The sequence below is a fragment of the Haliotis rufescens genome, unplaced genomic scaffold (assembly GCF_023055435.1).
Source record: "Haliotis rufescens isolate VD_foot unplaced genomic scaffold, xgHalRufe1.0.p SCAF_9, whole genome shotgun sequence".
Taxonomy (NCBI): domain Eukaryota; kingdom Metazoa; phylum Mollusca; class Gastropoda; order Lepetellida; family Haliotidae; genus Haliotis; species Haliotis rufescens.
In genome coordinates this window covers 14,561,154-14,579,720 of record NW_025964383.1, presented here as the reverse complement: position 1 = coordinate 14,579,720, position 18,567 = coordinate 14,561,154, and the positions used below count along the sequence as shown (strand labels likewise).

At 39.2% G+C, this 18,567-nt stretch overlaps 1 protein-coding gene across 1 annotated transcript; it reads right to left on the bottom strand.

Annotated features, from left to right (window-relative positions):
* Positions 1–3,592: 3,592 nt before the first annotated feature.
* Positions 3,593–16,932, bottom strand: LOC124150203 (polypeptide N-acetylgalactosaminyltransferase 5-like). Its single transcript, XM_048391116.1, has 11 exons — positions 16,587–16,932; positions 15,968–16,112; positions 15,108–15,274; positions 14,303–14,467; positions 13,322–13,535; positions 12,526–12,643; positions 10,614–10,799; positions 9,779–9,907; positions 8,759–8,851; positions 5,272–5,397; positions 3,593–3,847 (listed from the first exon to the last, which is right to left on the bottom strand). The coding sequence occupies exons 1-11, from the start codon at positions 16,915–16,917 to the stop codon at positions 3,707–3,709; spliced, it is 1,815 nt and encodes a 604-aa protein (XP_048247073.1). The 5' UTR covers positions 16,918–16,932; the 3' UTR covers positions 3,593–3,706.
* Between the last annotated feature and the right edge of the window lie 1,635 nt (positions 16,933–18,567).

Sequence of the window (18,567 nt, the reverse complement as noted above, 5' to 3'; positions counted from 1 at the left end):
CCTTGTCTCTCAGATACCGTTGATGAAATGGGAAATTACTACTAACCAATATCTTATACTTTGATACTATTTCAGGGTGAAGTTTCACATAAATAGTATCTTGTTTTAATAGTTTATCTATAATAACATTTCCCAGCATATTGTTTAGCGCCCCAATTTAATCTTACAGATTATAGCATAAACTATTTGAGGAGATCTTAGAGAGAACATCAGTACATTTAACAGGGACCAACAGCTTTCATTATTTATCCATAACAATCACACTGAGACGTTCATATTGCATTCTTATTCAGAAGTACACCGCATGAAAGAACATAGTTTGTGTGTCTCTCGGGCATCTTGGCCGGACAAATATTATTATAGGTGTTAGTAGGGAGGTCAGAACAATGGAGTTCTCCTTTTCAACGAATATGTGACCAACTACAATCTTCGTGGTCACTGCTAACTACAATGCTCACTAGGTAACAGATATTAATGAGTCATGTGTAGCTATGGACATTTGTATGTAGTGGGCCCAGGTTATGGGTATATAGTTCACAGAGGAGGAGAGTCCTTGTAGTGTTACAGCGGATGGATATTGTTTTACCACTGTACGTGGAGGTGGTTATTCAACTATGTCAATGTTATTGTTAAGAATAAGTCCATGATGTTCAATGGACGCATTCACAAATGGCAGTTGATAATCTGTATAAATGTGTTTGGTTTAAATCTCCTTATCGCTATTCCTAAACGTTAATGAGACTAACCATACTAAATGGTGGGTCATCATAGTTACCTAACGCATGCCACACGGGTCTGGATTAATGAAACGAGAAGTGTCAATGGCGTATGTGACAGCAAATTGTCCACGCGCCGCACGTCTGGATCAACGAAATTAGCATGTGGAAGGAAGCCCCCAGTGATCGCCAATGAGGTGAGGTGAAATGGGGTTTAACGTCGGGTCCAAGATTATTGCACTTATATAGCGACGTGCATGTACGTGTGTGTGTTTGTGTGGCTGCTTGTACTAGTCCGTACTGATGCCGATTGATAGTGCTAGCTCACTGAGATACCATGCCGCAGTTCAACATGAATACCCCACTCAGACACAGTATACTGACTCCGAGCCGACCAGTCCTTGTTTTAGCCCCTTAATGCCGATCGCCAGACAGGGTAACAACAAGTACCATCTTTTAACAACTTTTGTTATGACGCGGCCGGGGATCGAAGCCCAGACCTTTCGCTCTCCGGGCGGACGCTCTACCACTAGACCACGGAGGCGGTCTGATCACCAATGAAGCACCTCTCGCTGAACGCAATGAGTGACATCTGTCGCGTCTATAAGAACATGCCACCTGTCTTGCTATGAGCGCCCGGGTGAACACGTGTCTCGCTTAACATTGACATTGATATTGACATTGATATAAGCATTGTTTATTTCCATAAATAACCTTTCAAAGTGGTAAATGAAAATATATACATACAAGAGGGTCATTTCGATAACAGTCTTTCGCAAAAGTAAAAGAGTATCCATTAGATTTTTTTAAGTAACTATACAAACACAATTCTTAATACTGGACTTAAGACGTGTAAAATAATTGTTGCAGTTTGTGGAAATTAGGCTTCACATGATTATACTTTTTTAAGGAAGCTTTGACGATCTATTTCAATGTAGTGAAGGTAGTGAAACTCGTCACCGACAGCAATATTGCAAAGTATTCAAATCCCCTCAGCATAGGTTAAATCTGTCCATCGTCCCCTCTCAACATGTAGAGACTGATTGGTAGTTATAGTGAGTGAGTGAGTGAGTTGGGTTTAGCGCCGCTTTTAACAGTAAGCCCGAAGTGATGCAGGTCTCAGACGTTTACCACTTCGGTGAAACCCAAGAGCACGGGTATGGTGCTGACAAACCTAGAAACATAATCGTGGCGAACCGTGATTCGAACCCACAATCATAGGTTTCTGGCGTGCCCAAGGGACGCAACTCTGCACAGCGAATCGCGGCGCCTTAGACGACTGGGCCACCCGTGCCCCCTGCTAGTTATAAATTTGGTCAAAGGCAACAGAGCGGATCTTCAATAGCGCATCTCTTGTTATAAAAGACAGGCGTCATACGTGTCTTTTGTCACAGAATCCACGGATCTAACAGTACACAGATCGTCAATGGCGTATCTGTTTCTGCACCACCTGGGTGCCGTTGTACAAAACAACCTTAGCGCTACGACTGTTGTAAGTCTATATGTTGAGGTATGGCAGTTACGATCGCCATAGCGCTAAGATCGCTTTGTACAACGGCACCAAGGAGTAGAGTCCCAGAAATAGATTTATTTCAATTAAAAATATGTTTCTACAAAATAGAAATAATGAAATCCAAATGGAGCCCAGAACAATTCTTTGAGGCATTCTAGGCTTACCAAATCATTCTTGACTTGAGTTGGATTCATATTTTATTTATTCTATAGGTTCTTTGACACAGGATACACCTGGAGAGACAGATGGACAAATAGATCCTTAAGAGTCAGTGTAAACGTTTGGGATGAGACAAAACAGAACGCGAGTCCTGCTTATTAATAACATAAATCACTAATTATAGCTAAAACGGATAGAATTATCATTAATCCACCCGCATGTTATCAGAAATGAGCGGACCACTGTAACTTGATAATGCCCTCATATTGCTTGACGACGGGCCATTATCAAGCCCGTTGTTAGGTGACGTCATAGGGTAGAGAAAATGACGTCACATATTATAGTGACGTCATCTGGTTTGTTCTATGACGTTTCCATATTTGTAAAATGTAGTCAGTGACATTTGTGTTGATTGCAGTAAATATTTCAAAACCGATGTATTTGTTTCTTTTTATTTGATAACAAATTCCATCCATTTTAGCTATAATAACAGTAACGCTCTTTTTCAGGACATTGTCATTTGCAGAAGCCCTCGGTCTTTTCAACTGCCCTCCTTCGTCGGGCAGCTAATGGAAGACCTCGGGCTTCTGCAAATGATAATGCCCTGAAAAATAACGTTACCCTTATAGTATCACTAAGACCAGCTTCTTCCAACATGCGTCAATACGTATACAACAAAGACCATATATAAAATAACCCAAACTGTAACTTTTATATATTATTAAACAAAGCATAACGGATATTGCGAACAACAGAGGAAAATAATCAACTGGTACATGGAATATGGTATTACGTTATTTGTCATTCGTTCCTTTGACATTCTATTTTTGCTTTAACAAACCATGACGCGCAGTTCACACAAGTCCACTTTATAACAAACAAAGTACTTGTCAGTCGAGGCGCTTTTGGAGACAACATGATCACATAGTAGCAGTAGACCCGTGATGATCCGGGGTAGAACAGATCTTCAGCAACCCATGCTTGCCGTAAAAGGCGACTATGCTTGTCGTAAAAGGCGACTAAGGGGATCGGCTGATCAGGCTCGCTGACTTGGTTGATGCATGTCATCGATCCCACTTTGCGAGGATCGATGCTCATGATATTAATCACTGGACTGTCTGGTCCAGACTCGATTATTTACGGACCGCCGTCATATAGCTGGAATATTGCTGAGTGCGGCGTTAAACAACAAACCAACCAAACAACCAACATAGCAGCAGTAGCATTGATTTCTCATAACGTACGTTACATCTATGTTACATAAATAAGCACACGTTCCCAATGACATTTTGGTTACACATTCGCATTGTTAAACACGTCACGCGTTACGATGTTCAAATTTAGATTTCTCGAACATCCACCTTTGCTTCAAATTTCCATCGCACGTCGCCATGTGGAGAGAGGAGTTCTCCCCAACTGTTAGACATTTGTCAAACGTCTTCAGGTAGAGGGTATGGTCCTGAAACAGACAAAATCAACATTGTTTAATAGTTGCACATGAAGCGTAGGTCACTACCTGTACTGTAATCAACTTTACATTAAATGTTTATCTTGACGCACTAAAAAGCGAGATATGAATGGTTCTGAAGCCCTGAATAAAAAATAAATATAAATAAACATAAGTTTTGTTTGTTTGTGTTGTTTGTTTGTTGTGTAACGCCGCAATCAGCAATATTCCAGCCTTATGACGGCGGTCTGTAAATAATCGAGTCTGACCCAGACAATCCAGTGATTGACATCATGCGCATTGGAATAAGACATGCATCAACCAAGTCAGCGAGCCTGACCACCCGATCCCGTTAGTTCCCTCATACGACAAGTGAATGAGTGAGTTGGGTGTAACGCCGCTTTTAACAGTATTCCCCATACGACAAGCATAGTCGCCTGTTACGGCAAGAATGGGTTGCTAAAGACCTATTCTACCTCGAATCTTCACGGGTGAAAATAAACATAAGTAAACACACAAAATGTATCTCTTGGTAAAAAATGTCTCCATATTGTATTATGCCTCTGGATCTATATTACAGTTCATGCGAAGTTAGTCTTTGTACAAAATGTAAATTGATAAGACAGTCGATTTATTGAGATTTATATACTGAAGCAGCGAACAGCGGTACACACTCTAGTGACGTCATGCTGTAGTTATTCTGTGGAGTAAAATCACATAATGAATTTTACATTAACTAAGAATTAATCTCAAGATAATTTTGAAGCGTAATTACTCAAAAATGGTATTATGAAATCAGTCTCACCCCGTGGGAGTAATATTTGATAAAGACGGAGGTTTGTTTTGACAATTATTCATAAGATAGAATCAATAAGCATGGTTTTCTGATGCTTAAAATGTGTAACCTATTCAGCACAAGTAGACTCGGGTATAAACAGAGCTTTCAACAATGTGCGCACGAATACTGAGTAGATTGAATCCCGCTCAACTCATTAATACCCACTGCGTTCTACAGAAACCTACCATCGTGGGTTCGAATCCCAGATTCGCCCTGATTATGTTTCTTTGTTTTTTCAGCACTATATCCGAACACGTTTTTCTCACATCAAACTGACTCTCCGAGAGTTAAAATAAATACTGTTTAAAACAGTGATAACCCAAACTAACCCACACATTAGTTGAAACCACCCCAATAATACAGTTTATGTAAATTAATATTCTCAACACTTATACACGGCCGGTTTGATCGGCGGCAATAATAATAATAATAATAATAATAATAATAATAATAATAATAATAATAATGATGATGATGATGATGATGATGATGATGATGATGATGATGATATAATGATAATAGATGAGGTGAGATGAAATGGGGTTTAACGTCGCGTCCAAGATTATTGCACTTATATGGCGAATTGTACCACATGTACCTCTGTGTACGTCCAGCTGAACAGGACGCTCGTGTAGCCTTCGTCGTGGATAAGCTCCCCTTCCTTCACACACAGTCTCTGTGCACTGGAATCTTGCAAAACACCCGACGGCAACAGCTGCCAGATCTGAATCACAACAAGGAACAGGGATACAGCATAGCAAGATGATACCCACATCATCATATACAGAGAATTGAAGAGTTGGTGAACAGACAAATACAGCCACGGCCTCAGTTCCAATGCAGCAAGGACATCGATGCAAGATTATCATGTGGTAAAATGCACTGCATGTAATTTCCGTGCAGGATATTTGTGTTGCATTCATTTTCATTTATTTATTGCGTTATTTTTTAACTTTCAGGGGATATATCTGATCACGCAGTTTTTGTTACTTTAAATCTCTACTTTAAGTCAGATAACGCACGCCTAACTGGACATTCGTAACAAATTATTCGTTGTCACGTACACTATTTGTCGCCTCTTACATCAATCTAAACAGGACTGACAGGTCTGTCAGGAAAGCAGAAAGCGAGTTTAAACTCTTTTCCACCAGCTATCAAGCATTTTGACTTGAAGTATGTGCGTTTTCTTTTTCAAACAGTCGGCAGGGTGAAATTCGTATTGATCAAACAGTGAGGGAGTATGGTTTTACGCCGCTTTTAGGAATATTCTAGCAATATCACGGCGGGGGACACCAGAAATGGGTATCACACAATTTACCCATGTCGGGAATGGAACCCGGGTCTTCAGCGTGACGAGCGAACACTTTAACCACTAGGCTACCCGACCGCCCCTTGAACACACATAAACGAGATGACAACACCACGAATATACCATTGTTGTATCTGTACAATATGCACTCGGATGCCACCTTTCAGAGCAGGACATACTTCTCAAAGACCATGTGTCGTCACTGATTTTCAGGGATCCATTCATTTATTTTCACCGCTATTATCTGAGACTAGTTATTCCTTGGCGTTGACGTATTGTATTTTCTTATTGACAGTTCACGATTTGTAATGACACTGCCAGACACACCTGGGTAGTTTGTTTTCTCATATATGAAGTTGTGAATTAGGTTAATATAACTGATATCGACCATATACAATTTTCTTGAAACAATTCCGTTCTTCCAACCAGACAAGTCACTGACCATGAGCATGACCAGCCCAGCTGTCCAGTACAGTAATACCGTATCGGACCTTTTCTGACCAGGGTCCCGATGGAAGGTTTAACTATACTAAAGAGGTTACCCAATGTAAGATACAAATTTTCTTGGTTCCGAATTATTATGTAGCAGACTTTCAGCTGTTTAATTTGTAACTCGAACGGACAGGTAAGGCGGGTCATTAAAAGATTCATTCAAAGTAAATCAATCGCCAGCTTGAAGCGCTGCAAACGAATTGTCACAGATCCGGCGTTATAAATCGATTAATAATCATTTCGCGACTAGTCACATATTGCTAAATGCAACAGTGAATAAGAGTAGAAACGCACACTCATACTCCGTTTGTTAAAAAAATGGCACACTCACGTGTGTAGTTTTGATGGTTGTCAAATATTTTTAAAGTTAAATAAATGAACAAATATGTAATTCCGTGGACCTATATTGACAACCAAGCAAATTGATTTATTTTGTGTTTCCGTAAACCAAATTAAGCCACCCCACTAGAGAATAACCTGTTGTACATCTTATAGATGTATCATATACATTTTACGTCATTATAATTCTACATGGTAAGCAGCCTAAGAAGGCTGAATTCTATTGATGTAAAATGTATATGAAACGTCTTTAAGATGTACAACAATGCTGTTTACAATGTAGAATTATATTGATGTAAAATGTATATGATACGTCTATAAGATTTACAACAATGCTGTTTAGAATGTAGAATTATGTTGATGTAAAATGTATATGATACGCCTATAAGATGCACAACAGGTTATCTTATATATATGTAAGATAAAAATGTCTACATGACAAGTGATATAAAAATGATATGTCCAGATGTACAATTGAAATAAAAGTTTTGAGATGAACCATGCCATTGCCTTTTCAATCAGTACGCCTGACTTCACTCCCCATTCTAAACAAATATTTGACACTTCACACAATGTAAAATCCAAGATTTGATCCCCAAATATTACACACATATTTTCTATATGGTCGATAATAAAAAAAAACTTTTGACATTTGTAATATCCTCACAATGAAAACATGAAATCCAACCCTGTTACTACTTTTACTAGTTATAATACTTGACACTGTTAAATATAAGACACTGTAAGTTCCAAGTAAGTCCAGTTTTAGCAGTGGCCGAGCAGCATCAAGGAAGTGGAGCGGGCTCACTGCACCTATCTGTAGATGCTTCTTGAGCCTTACTAAATTTAATCTCCTAATTTTAAGTAAGTTCCTCTTATTCTTGTTCAGTATGTTCCATAACTGGCTTTCTCGCTAGCTTCTCATGGGGTTTGGATAACAATAGCTTGGCTATGAACACAACTATGTTTTGTCAACCCGTGAAGATCCGGGGAAGAAGAGCTCTTCAGCAACCCATGTTTGCCGTAAAGCGACTATATGCTTGTCGTTAAAGGCGACTAACGGGATCGGGTGGTCAGGCTCGCTGACTTAGTTGATGCATGTCATCGTATCCCAATTGCGTGGATCGATGTTCATGATGTCAATCACTGGATTGTCTGGTCCAGACTCAATAATTTAGAGACCGCCGTCATATAGCTGGAATATTGCTGAGTGCGGGGTAAAACAACCATCCAACCAACCAACCAAATATGTTTTTGAAAGACTTGATAACTTGTGAAAACGCACAGAGTGCCCCTTTCATCTACTGGGTGTTGAGAGGAAATACACAAACAACTACATGTTTCGAAGCAACTCACATGTTTTTCAACAGAGTAAAGTAATAATAACATACAAAATACCTGGACTAGTCCACAATTAATGTAAGGGGTGCATTTTTCATAGTGTAGGCAAAGTGCACTAAAAACAGCTTTAGTGTAGGTGATCGGCACTGTAGGCGAATAGAGATTGAACCGGCGGTGGCAAATCGAGGAACCCCATTTCACATTAGCGCTGGACGATATCACTGGTTTGTCTTCAGGTTTAGGTGTTGGGTGATACATAATTATAAGCCTTCTGTGTAGTGTCAACCTAAGAATTGAGGGGCGGTCGGGTAGCCTAGTTGTTAAAACGTTCGCTCTTCACACCGAAGACCCGGGTTCGATTCCCGACATGGGTACAATGGCTGAAGCCCATTTCTGGTGTCCCCCGCCGTGAAATTTCTGGAATATTGTAAAACCACACTCACTTACTCATAACAATTGACGTCGTTACATTTTGCGTTTTTCCAGGCATAAACGTAAAAATCGGTGTGTTTAGTTTGCGTAAATACGCTTAAGACGTCATGACCACGCCAATTGAGCTAATTAAACTCCCGACACCCCTACTGACAGATTTGACAGCACCTACCTTGTTTCTACCGGCGTCGAGGCATGAGCAGAGGCTGGGGATTCTGTTCCTTGCCCCACTCAGACACATGGTGGGACTGTCATAGCTTCGAACCTGTGTGTCAAGAGGTCGTAAACTAATGATATTTACGTGTCTCTTGAGGTATATTCAAAATATGTAAATTAAAATAGTTCATGCAATTTCAAATATAATTGCTTTGTGCTATCGTGTTATATTGTTTTGTTCTACTGGAGAAGCAGCTGATAGATATCAGAAATATTCTCTATGATAAACACAACCACTAACATACTGTCCAACATTTCTGTTGCACACGGTCTAATGCAACAGCGAGGCTATTGCTATTTGAAAGAATTTGATTAACGCATTGTTACATTACATACACATTATCGCAATCTTATATTATAGGGGCCACGGGGTCGTATGTTGGTTAAAGCGTTCGCTAGTCATACAGGTTCCCCGGGTTCGATTCCCCATATGGGTACTATGTGTGAAGCCATTTTTTTTTGCGTCGCCGATAATAACATCACTGGAATAAACACAACGTAAAACCTCAATCACACACTCACTCATTTCTCACACTCATATGTAACATATGATAATAATAAGGACATGAAATAATATTTTGTATTTTTCAGATGTCATTGATCTGTTTCAATAAATCGTTTCTTTCTTTGTATTTCAATAGTTTCTTGAAGTTTCCTTTTTGTAAAATGATTGATGTTGGTATGGAGAATTTTGGTTTGTTTCTCGGAAAAACCGTAGTCGGGTTGGTCAGTGTTTTGCTATTTTTTGTGCTTTATTCCTGCCTTATGTAAACATATCAGTATAGTTCGTATCTGGTGAGAAAACTCCTTTGGGTATCTAATAGAGACTGCAGTAGGAAATAAATAGTTAAAATTTTTGCTGCGAGTCGTACCTTTGTTCATACTTAAATATATTGAAACAAGATTTAAATTCTAACACATTTGTCAAGTTTCTAATTACACGCATCGAAGAAAACACCAGTGTGCATGTCCTCACCTCTCCGTAATTCAGAACTGGGAAGATGCGACTCTCCGGGTAGACATTTTCTATATACCAGCGGAAGTCATGACAATGAAGACTGTCCCGCAGTTTCTTCCGGTCAGTAATGTCACCAAAGTTGCTGCCCTAAAAACAGTACGGATTATTTCGTCTTATTTTTGTTTGTTCTTTTAAATGGGATGTGTTTACAATGCAAAAACAAATCTCTGACCCTTCAACACTTTCAAATATGTCTCATTCCTGTCAGCACCACGCCATACGGATCTGTCTGTCTGTCTGTGTGTGTGTCAGTGCGGGCGCAAGCGTGTGTGTGTGTGTGTGTGTGTGTGTGTGTGTGTGTGTGTGTGTGTGTGTGTGTTGTTGTTTTTTGGAGTGTGTGTGTGTGTGTGTGTGTGTGTGTGTGTGTGTGTGTGTGTTGTATTATGTTTCGGAAGGGCAGTCGGGCGTATGACGCATTTCTCAGCAAGTGCTAACCGTTCTAGCACAAGCCCAGCACTGTAATTTTTATGAATATACTTACTAAGGTTTCATTGCGCAATGTTATTGGGAATATTCCAAGATGACAGAACGTTCGAATATCATGGTCATTACAAGTTAAATAGAGATTCATCCAGTATATAAACACACAAACAAACTTTCTCTAATAAGCTCTCCACCGTGATATTGCTGGAATATTGCTAAAAGCGGCGTAACACCATACTTCATCTTTCACTCACTCACTCACTCACTCACTCACTCTCTTGGTAGATCTAACACGTGAGTACATCCCTTGCTCCTGCGTTCGTGTGAGGTTCCATGTCACAAGCAGTCACTGAATCAACGTGCTATTTACCGGCATCAATGAAGTCTGTTCATAGAACAAGTACTTGTACTCGTCAAGCCACACTTCCGCCACCCTCATGGAGTTGGTCAAAATAGGCTTTTCTTTTCCTTCCCACCTCACGGGATTTCTCATGCGGAACACGTGACCCACGTGGGAACACGGTAATATCTCCAGTGTTCCATTGCACATCCATATCTGAAACGCAATAAGGTTATTAACAGGAATAGTAACATATTAGATCAAATTCTACCATGAATTTGGAAATTAATCGATTCTGATTGGTAAATCAGAGGCTATTAATCAAAATAAACCCCCTCTGATTGAAACAGCTGGTTTGACGGCCGCACCACCGCGGAAGCTAACATTCATAGAATAGTACTTTTTTCAGTCATTGTCGGTAGGCATATTTATACCTACAATAATTATACCTACAATTATAGATTACAAAATGCACGGTTGCGGTTACTACAATATTCAAAGGATGTTTTGCAATACATTTCGGGATGAAAACACGATATAAATCTACAAAGAGAATACATTTAAGTTTTGGAGACAACAGAGAGCCTTGAATTTGGCGCTTTTCTATATAAGACTTTTATGAGCGATAAGGCGTCACAATGAGCGATATGGCGTCATAATGGTTACGTGCGATGTAGAACGAAAGCCTTGCAAAGCTTGCTTATTTTCTTTAGGGATGCCCACCTCATGTTAGCTAACCAAGTTGCAGTGCTTATATGATATAAATGCCTATGTTCGAGTGAAGTATTGCGGTGTAAACAAACTGCTGTTGTCGGTGATTCCGTAATTCAGATCGACAACCCAACACTGCACTCAACCCATGCCGCTTCACTCAATATATTTGCCAACACCAAAGAGTTCGCGTTTTATTGAGTCATGGTAGAATGGAGATAAACATACCGTGTTTTCACTGTAGAGCTAGGTTACCTGTAGATTTAACCCCGCTAAATTTAACATTAGAAACCTCACGCTGCGCGTTCGGTTCCAAATTTAATTTAGCGCGGTTTTATCTACGGGTAACCTATCTCTACATTGAAAACACAGTATGTTTATCTCCTAAATATATTTGTGTACGAGTTATGACTGAAGGTGATGGGTAATATTGATTATATTTTTACTGTGTTTACAACTTTGACATTACTTTTTTCCATTGTTCACGAGAGTGCGTTTCCGAATACGATTATCTACAAGCAAGGGTTGTAGGATAAGCGAGATTGATTATTGTACTTGTATTAGTAGCATACGTCAAATATCCATATAATGAAGACAACGATGACGCTCCTATTAACATCGATGCTAAACATTTTTCAATGAATAAGAGCAACATTACACTATCCATAACCATAGGAAACATCTGCTAAAAGCATAGTCCAGTCTACGAGTGTGATTATATCATAAGCATATGCCAAATGAGCAGTATGAAATAGTGATGACACCAGGTGTTAGCGATAACATGAGCTTATCCTGCCCCACGGTTGGTGCCCGTTGTTCACAAATGTAGGTCTCAAACATCTGTTTGTTAACACATTATCGCCTGATTCGAAGTGCTTCCTGCTGTTTCGTAAACGCAGAACCCGATTCGAATGAATACACTGTTTGAACATACCTTGGAACAATTATTCCACGTAAACAGAAAACGGAAACTTTTCTGATAACAACGTCTAGCTTACTGCATATAACAATGACCCAGACATGATGCTGTACGTTCCACCGGTGGGGCAGAATACGCTCACCTTTTCGCGGACATCTGGTATCATTACTATTTGATAGAGATTCATAAACACATGCTCATGATATAGTCGGAATAGTAAATGGACTCTGCTTTATGCAGAGATTTCTATTGGACATGGGAAGGGTTTTGTCGCCTTATTTACTCGCCAACACCAATTGAGTTACGACATACTTTGAAAGACAGTTCCATGTTCTCTCCACCCCAGTACAAGAGACCCGGGTCATACGTCCCCAGGGTGGTGAACCACTGTCTGTCTATAGCGAACAACCCACCCGGCATTGTAGGGGATCTGAAAATCAATAAAATGTCACATTTATCATCACCTGCAAATAAAAGTTCCATTTAACAATAATTAATGTGATCAATATGTTACAGGTTCAACTATTAATATTTTCAACTAAATTCAACTATTGATGTTATGAATATATTACCAGTTACTCTACTTGTATTTTGACTTTCCTCGCTTTTGAAACTGCCAGTTATACTTATATTTTCTTTCTTTTTAATGCAACGAGTACGATTTCATATGTGTTAAATAATCCATGTACATCTTTAATCATGAAAGGGGGCCTTAGACCACCTGGCCTTCTGTATCCGTCTCTAAAGATGACAAAGACATATTCGTGTCAAGAAAGACAGGCAGCGGTAAATCACTTTCATACGAAGGTGTACTAGTTGTGGATGTTGATTTTGTTAAACGTTCACTGTTTTGACCATCGATAGGTGCCATATAGTCCAGTCATATTTACCAGAGGAAAGTGGATTAGATGTGGTAAGGGTGGAAACTAGCTAGACTTTGTTTAAAAGGCAAGTGGACGCTCTTGCCTCAGGAAGATGGATGTTGAAAAAAAAAGATCGTATGAAGGCGAATCTGGGAGTCGAATCCACGATCATAAGATCCTGGCACACCAAGGCAAACACCTCCTTACAGTGAGTTTTCTTCAACATGGTCCCCTCTAATATCTACCTGACGGGATCAGCAGGTGTCTTCAGCTTGCTCTTCCTCTCATCGTTGATGCTTCCCCAGTTGAAGTGCAGCATCCGCCACCTGAACACTCCAAACTGTTCCAACATTTGGGATATTCCTGTTCCGAAGTTGTCAGAGCTGATCACATCAATTTGAGGAAAGGGAACATTCCTCGGATTCTCCTTGATACGATTGAGTAGTGGTTCTAACCATCCTAGAAATGTACGTTATTTCCATGTCTTAATATACATGTCATCAAACATTTAGATCCAATCGTTTCCGAGAGAAATCATTTCCTAAATGTAATGCAAGTTCATTCCACATCAATGCTGATGGTACATCTATGGAACACAGGTTCTAGTGTCCTACATCATGTCCCTTGTACCATCAAATTATTTAATATTCATCAGCGAAAATTAATGTTTCATAAAACGTTTCTTACATATTATTGTTTCCTGTGAAAACAATGTACACACAAATATTCCAATGTACACCGGGTCAATACTTAAAATTATTCTACAACTGGGTATGTATGTATGTGTTTATTTCGGAAATGTAAACCACTCGGCCCATCATTCATAAACAATTCACAAACAATATATTTATGAATTGTCCTCATTTTTACATTCAGTACATTACCATCAATATATATCACCAACAACTGTTATTAATTCATATCATATTGTGTTTCAATCAATTGTTTTCTCACACGGAAACCGTAAAATATGTATGCACCAAATTTCCATGCATGTTGGTTGTTATTTATTTGACACACTGGGTAATCAATCATCACACAGTAAGGTAGACTTTTTAACATATTCCTTTGAATAGCACTTGATGACGATTGACGATTGACACACATACACCGATCAACGAGTGAAGTTGCGATTATTGCATCTCGTTATGATTGTTATTACCACTTCAGCAGATATTATCATTCGACAACCCGAAAACCCTGGATTACATTCGACATAATATTACCTGGGAAACACTCGATATGAGAGTCTAGAAACACCAATACTGGACCAGAAGCCTCTTCATATCCAGACAGCCTCGCTCTGATTAGACCCTGATGATCCTTGTGTCTGACAATCTTCACCTTGCCAAGTTTTGACATGTATTTTTTTAAAGGTGTCTTTAGATGATCTGCAAAAGGACCAAGAGACAGTGTTTGGTTTAAAAGTGTTCAGTCAAGATGTGTGATCGTCAATACAAAACGGGTTATCACACATCTTATGAAACATTTAAATTACTTTTGTGTTTCAATAGACAGGTAACTTGTTTGTTTAAACGGCTTTTCAACAATCTGTACGTATCAGGTCAAACCGGAACTCAATGCTTCATTTCCATGACTAATTGATCTTAGTATTTGCATTTCTGGAAATATAAATATATAAAGCATACTCTTTTGTGACGGTGGAATATCGATACCTGACATCTATCTCATGTTGAGAATCAGTGTGGTTCAGCCATTGTTGTGGCATCTTCCAAAGACAAACCTATGATTCTGGAGTGATTCTCATCTTTCATTAGGTAATCAGGTAAGTAAGGTAAGTAAGATTCATTCATATTCGTATTTCTGTCACAATATCAGGAAAGTCCAAACGTAAAGGAAATCAAGCTAAATGTCAACAGGAATTATTTGCATTATGATATAGTCGGAATCTTACAAGCTGAACAAACTCTGCTTTTAGTACAGATTTCTTATGATTCTTGAATGGTTTTTGTCGCTTTTATTTACTATTTTCGCTGGGGTATTCAATCAAATATTTTTTCTTAAGTATACCTTGAGTTGATGCATCATCAACGAGAATTATCTCCCTTATGAGATGTTCAGGAGATTGGTCAAGGACGCTGTGGACAGATCTGAGGAGAGTGGACCAAGCCTCGTTATGGAAGCAGATGATGACACTAGCCTGAGGTAGATCGGCTGGATACACACGTGACTTACATCTGGGAAGAGTATAAAATATCTTGATTAAATACCTGTGTGTGATATTATTCCAGAGTATTAGAAATGTACCGACCGGTGGAGATCCGGGTAAGCTTGTCCTAAGAATCGGCTAATGGGATCGGGTGGTCAGACCCGCTGACTTGATTGATGCATGTCATCGTATTCCAATTGCGTGGATCGATGCTCATGTTGTTAATCACTGGATCGTTTGATCAAGACTCGAGTATTTACAGACCGCCGTCATATAACTGGACTATTGCTGATTGCGGCGTAATACAACAAACAAACAAAGAAATGAACCTTTCACGTTCATGGCTCGGTTCATTAATATATACTGTATTTGATTTGTAGCTTTTAGGAAGTAGATATTTTAATGATGGGTTTTATATATACATATTTCCCACATTTAGGAGAGCTTTTGTAACAGCCTGTTATTCCTGTGTTTGTCACTGACTTTTGTAAATGTTTCGATCCTACCCTTCTATCAGAAGATTCCTTTTCGACTTTCCAGGTTGTTATTAAAATGGACCTCATCCATTATTGTCGTTCAGGTATCAGTTCGTGAGAGGAAAACGCAAATACATATGTGAGTAGTTATTTATGGCAGTTATTAATTTGAATCAAGTTCATGATAAAGCATATTGATATAAGTATATACAGGGTATTCACAAAAGCGTATCTAAAATGCATACTCTTCAACTCTGTTATCCAGTAGACGCCGGTGTATGGAGATCCGATCGCTCACCAACTGATTAAAACCATTTCTCTTCTTTCCCTCTTCATATTGAAGTTTCTCTGCCCCTGTTGGCTTGTAATTGAAAGCAGTTCCCCATTCACCTGGGGAAATAATGGGTTATAGCTAAACTGCTAAGCGATGGTCCATGACAATTAATCACTACAATTAGTATTATTATTGTCAAAATGATCATGAGGGGCACGGGTGGCCCAGTCGTCTAAGGCGCCGCGATTCGCTGTGCAGAGTTGCGTCCTTTGGGCACGCCAGAAACCTATGATTGTGGGTTCGAAAACCGGTTCGCCCCGATTATGTTTCTAGGTTTGTCAGCACCATAAACCATGCTCGTGGGTTTCACCGAAGTGGTAAACGTCTGTGACCTGCATCTCTTCGGGCTTTCCTCCCACATTAAGCTGACGAGCCGTGATATAACTGGAATACTGTTAAAAGAGGCGTTAAACCCAACTCACTCACTCAAAATGATCATGAAAATCAGCATATTAAACATTTTACCTAGAAGCATGCTAGAGCCATAACTGACACCAAGGAGATCCAAGTGTAAACGTCCCATGTCCTACCTGGACCATTCTCCGGACTGTGCTCCACAAACGGCGGATATGTTACATTACTGTCTTCTCCTCCATGTTCCTCCACATAGTATTCCACAATGTGCGTGTCATGATCATGCGCCTGTTGGCCCCGTTGTTCTATTTCTGTTTCCGGGGGCACACCATTCCGTCTGTTTGTCGCCACTACGTACACTGCTTTCCGTGTTCTCTGTGCAACATTGCCAGGGTCAGAGAACACATTATTGTCAGCAGCTCGCTCCAATACGTTTGTTGTATATATGCATACCAAGAAGAGACAGAATAGAGCAACATGAATTACCTCCAGCGGAAGTCGATTCATATTGAGGATGAAGTGAAGAATGAGAGCACTCATTAATTATGTCTCACTACTGACCAACAAAGAAAATCCTGCAGCAAATGTAACCACCATATAGTTATAAATACCGATTCAGAAACCTGAGGACATTTATTACTACTTCGCACAATCGGTGCCTTCCGCTAGGGTTCCTTTCAATATGTTATTGCACAAAAAAGTACTTTATTCTCAAATATATTGTAGAAAGATCAATATATCATTTAAACAAATATCAATTGACAAAACGTACATTGTTCCTCAATTATCCTCATCGGGTTTTACAAACATGTGTATGATGTTAATTTTGATGGAATATGTTGATATAATTTTGAGATGCTCCCCAGAGTTGTATGTCGAATTCAGCATGTGTGACATAGATCAGAACTTTTAGAAATATCTATATATTGACAGTACATGGACCAACACAGCTCATATCATGGACATAGGACACATGTACTTAGATCATGCAATATATGCACTAATACAAATGTTGACCTTATATCGATTAAAACCTACCACAAACATAAAGGAGGACATAACTAAGCCATATTGTATAATTCTAAACCGCATACTTAATACATCGACTGTTTTTAAAAGATGTCACATCAGCTGCAAAAAGGAAGCAAAATTTAATAACTGATGAATTATTGTTAATATCAAAGTTGATTAAAGGTATTAGGTTTGTCATCAAAATCGATTATCATATAAGTATTTGTCAGTGCCTCTAGGGTATCAAGAACTACCTTTGCGCACACGCTCTAACCAGTGATCTAACCGTTTTAGCAAAAGCATAATATCCAAAAGTTCAAAGGTCCTGTTCAAATGGTACTAACCAATTGTCAACTGGGTACCAATTTGTTAGAAAAAAAGAAAGTCTATATGTGAGTAAAAAATAAAGTGGCACACCTAACATTTGAGTGAGGTCCCCAATTTAAGTGAGTGAGTTGAGTTTAACGCCACTTCGAACAGTAATCAAGTTATATCACGGAGGAAAGCCCGAAATGACGGTGGACATTTACCACTTTGGTGGATCCAACGAGAACGGGTAAAAATACATAGAAACATAATCGCGGTGACCCTGGAACCACGATCACAGCTTTCTGGCGTGTCCAAGAGACTATATCATAAGCATGTGTCTTTGAAATAGTGTTATATGACAGCATATCTTATTGATTAACAATGATTGTAACTGTTTTACATTGTTTCGGTTGAGATTCGGAAGACGTTCATTTCAGTGTGTTTGGACAGTGATCAGTCGTCGGAAAGTAACTATATTTAGATGCTAGTGTGCTGTGTAAACGTCCGGTCCGGTATATGTTGTAGAATGTTGTGGAAAATTCTTTAAAGGGCAAGTTCACACGGAAATGAACCTATTTTTCTTGTACTTTTTCCACATTAAAAGTGTTAACCTAGTAGTGTCATAGACAAAAATATAAAAATATCACAACTAATTAACATATTTTTTGCATTAAAACGATCTATATTTTTCACATTTACCAAGTGTTCTATTTCCATAACAAAAACACCATGGCTTATGCCCCTTGCAATATGACGTCATTGGTGCCAATTGATAAACATTATGACGTCATCATGCTTTGTTAGAGCCGCTTCACGTGGTGTAGGTACAGGTGTGTT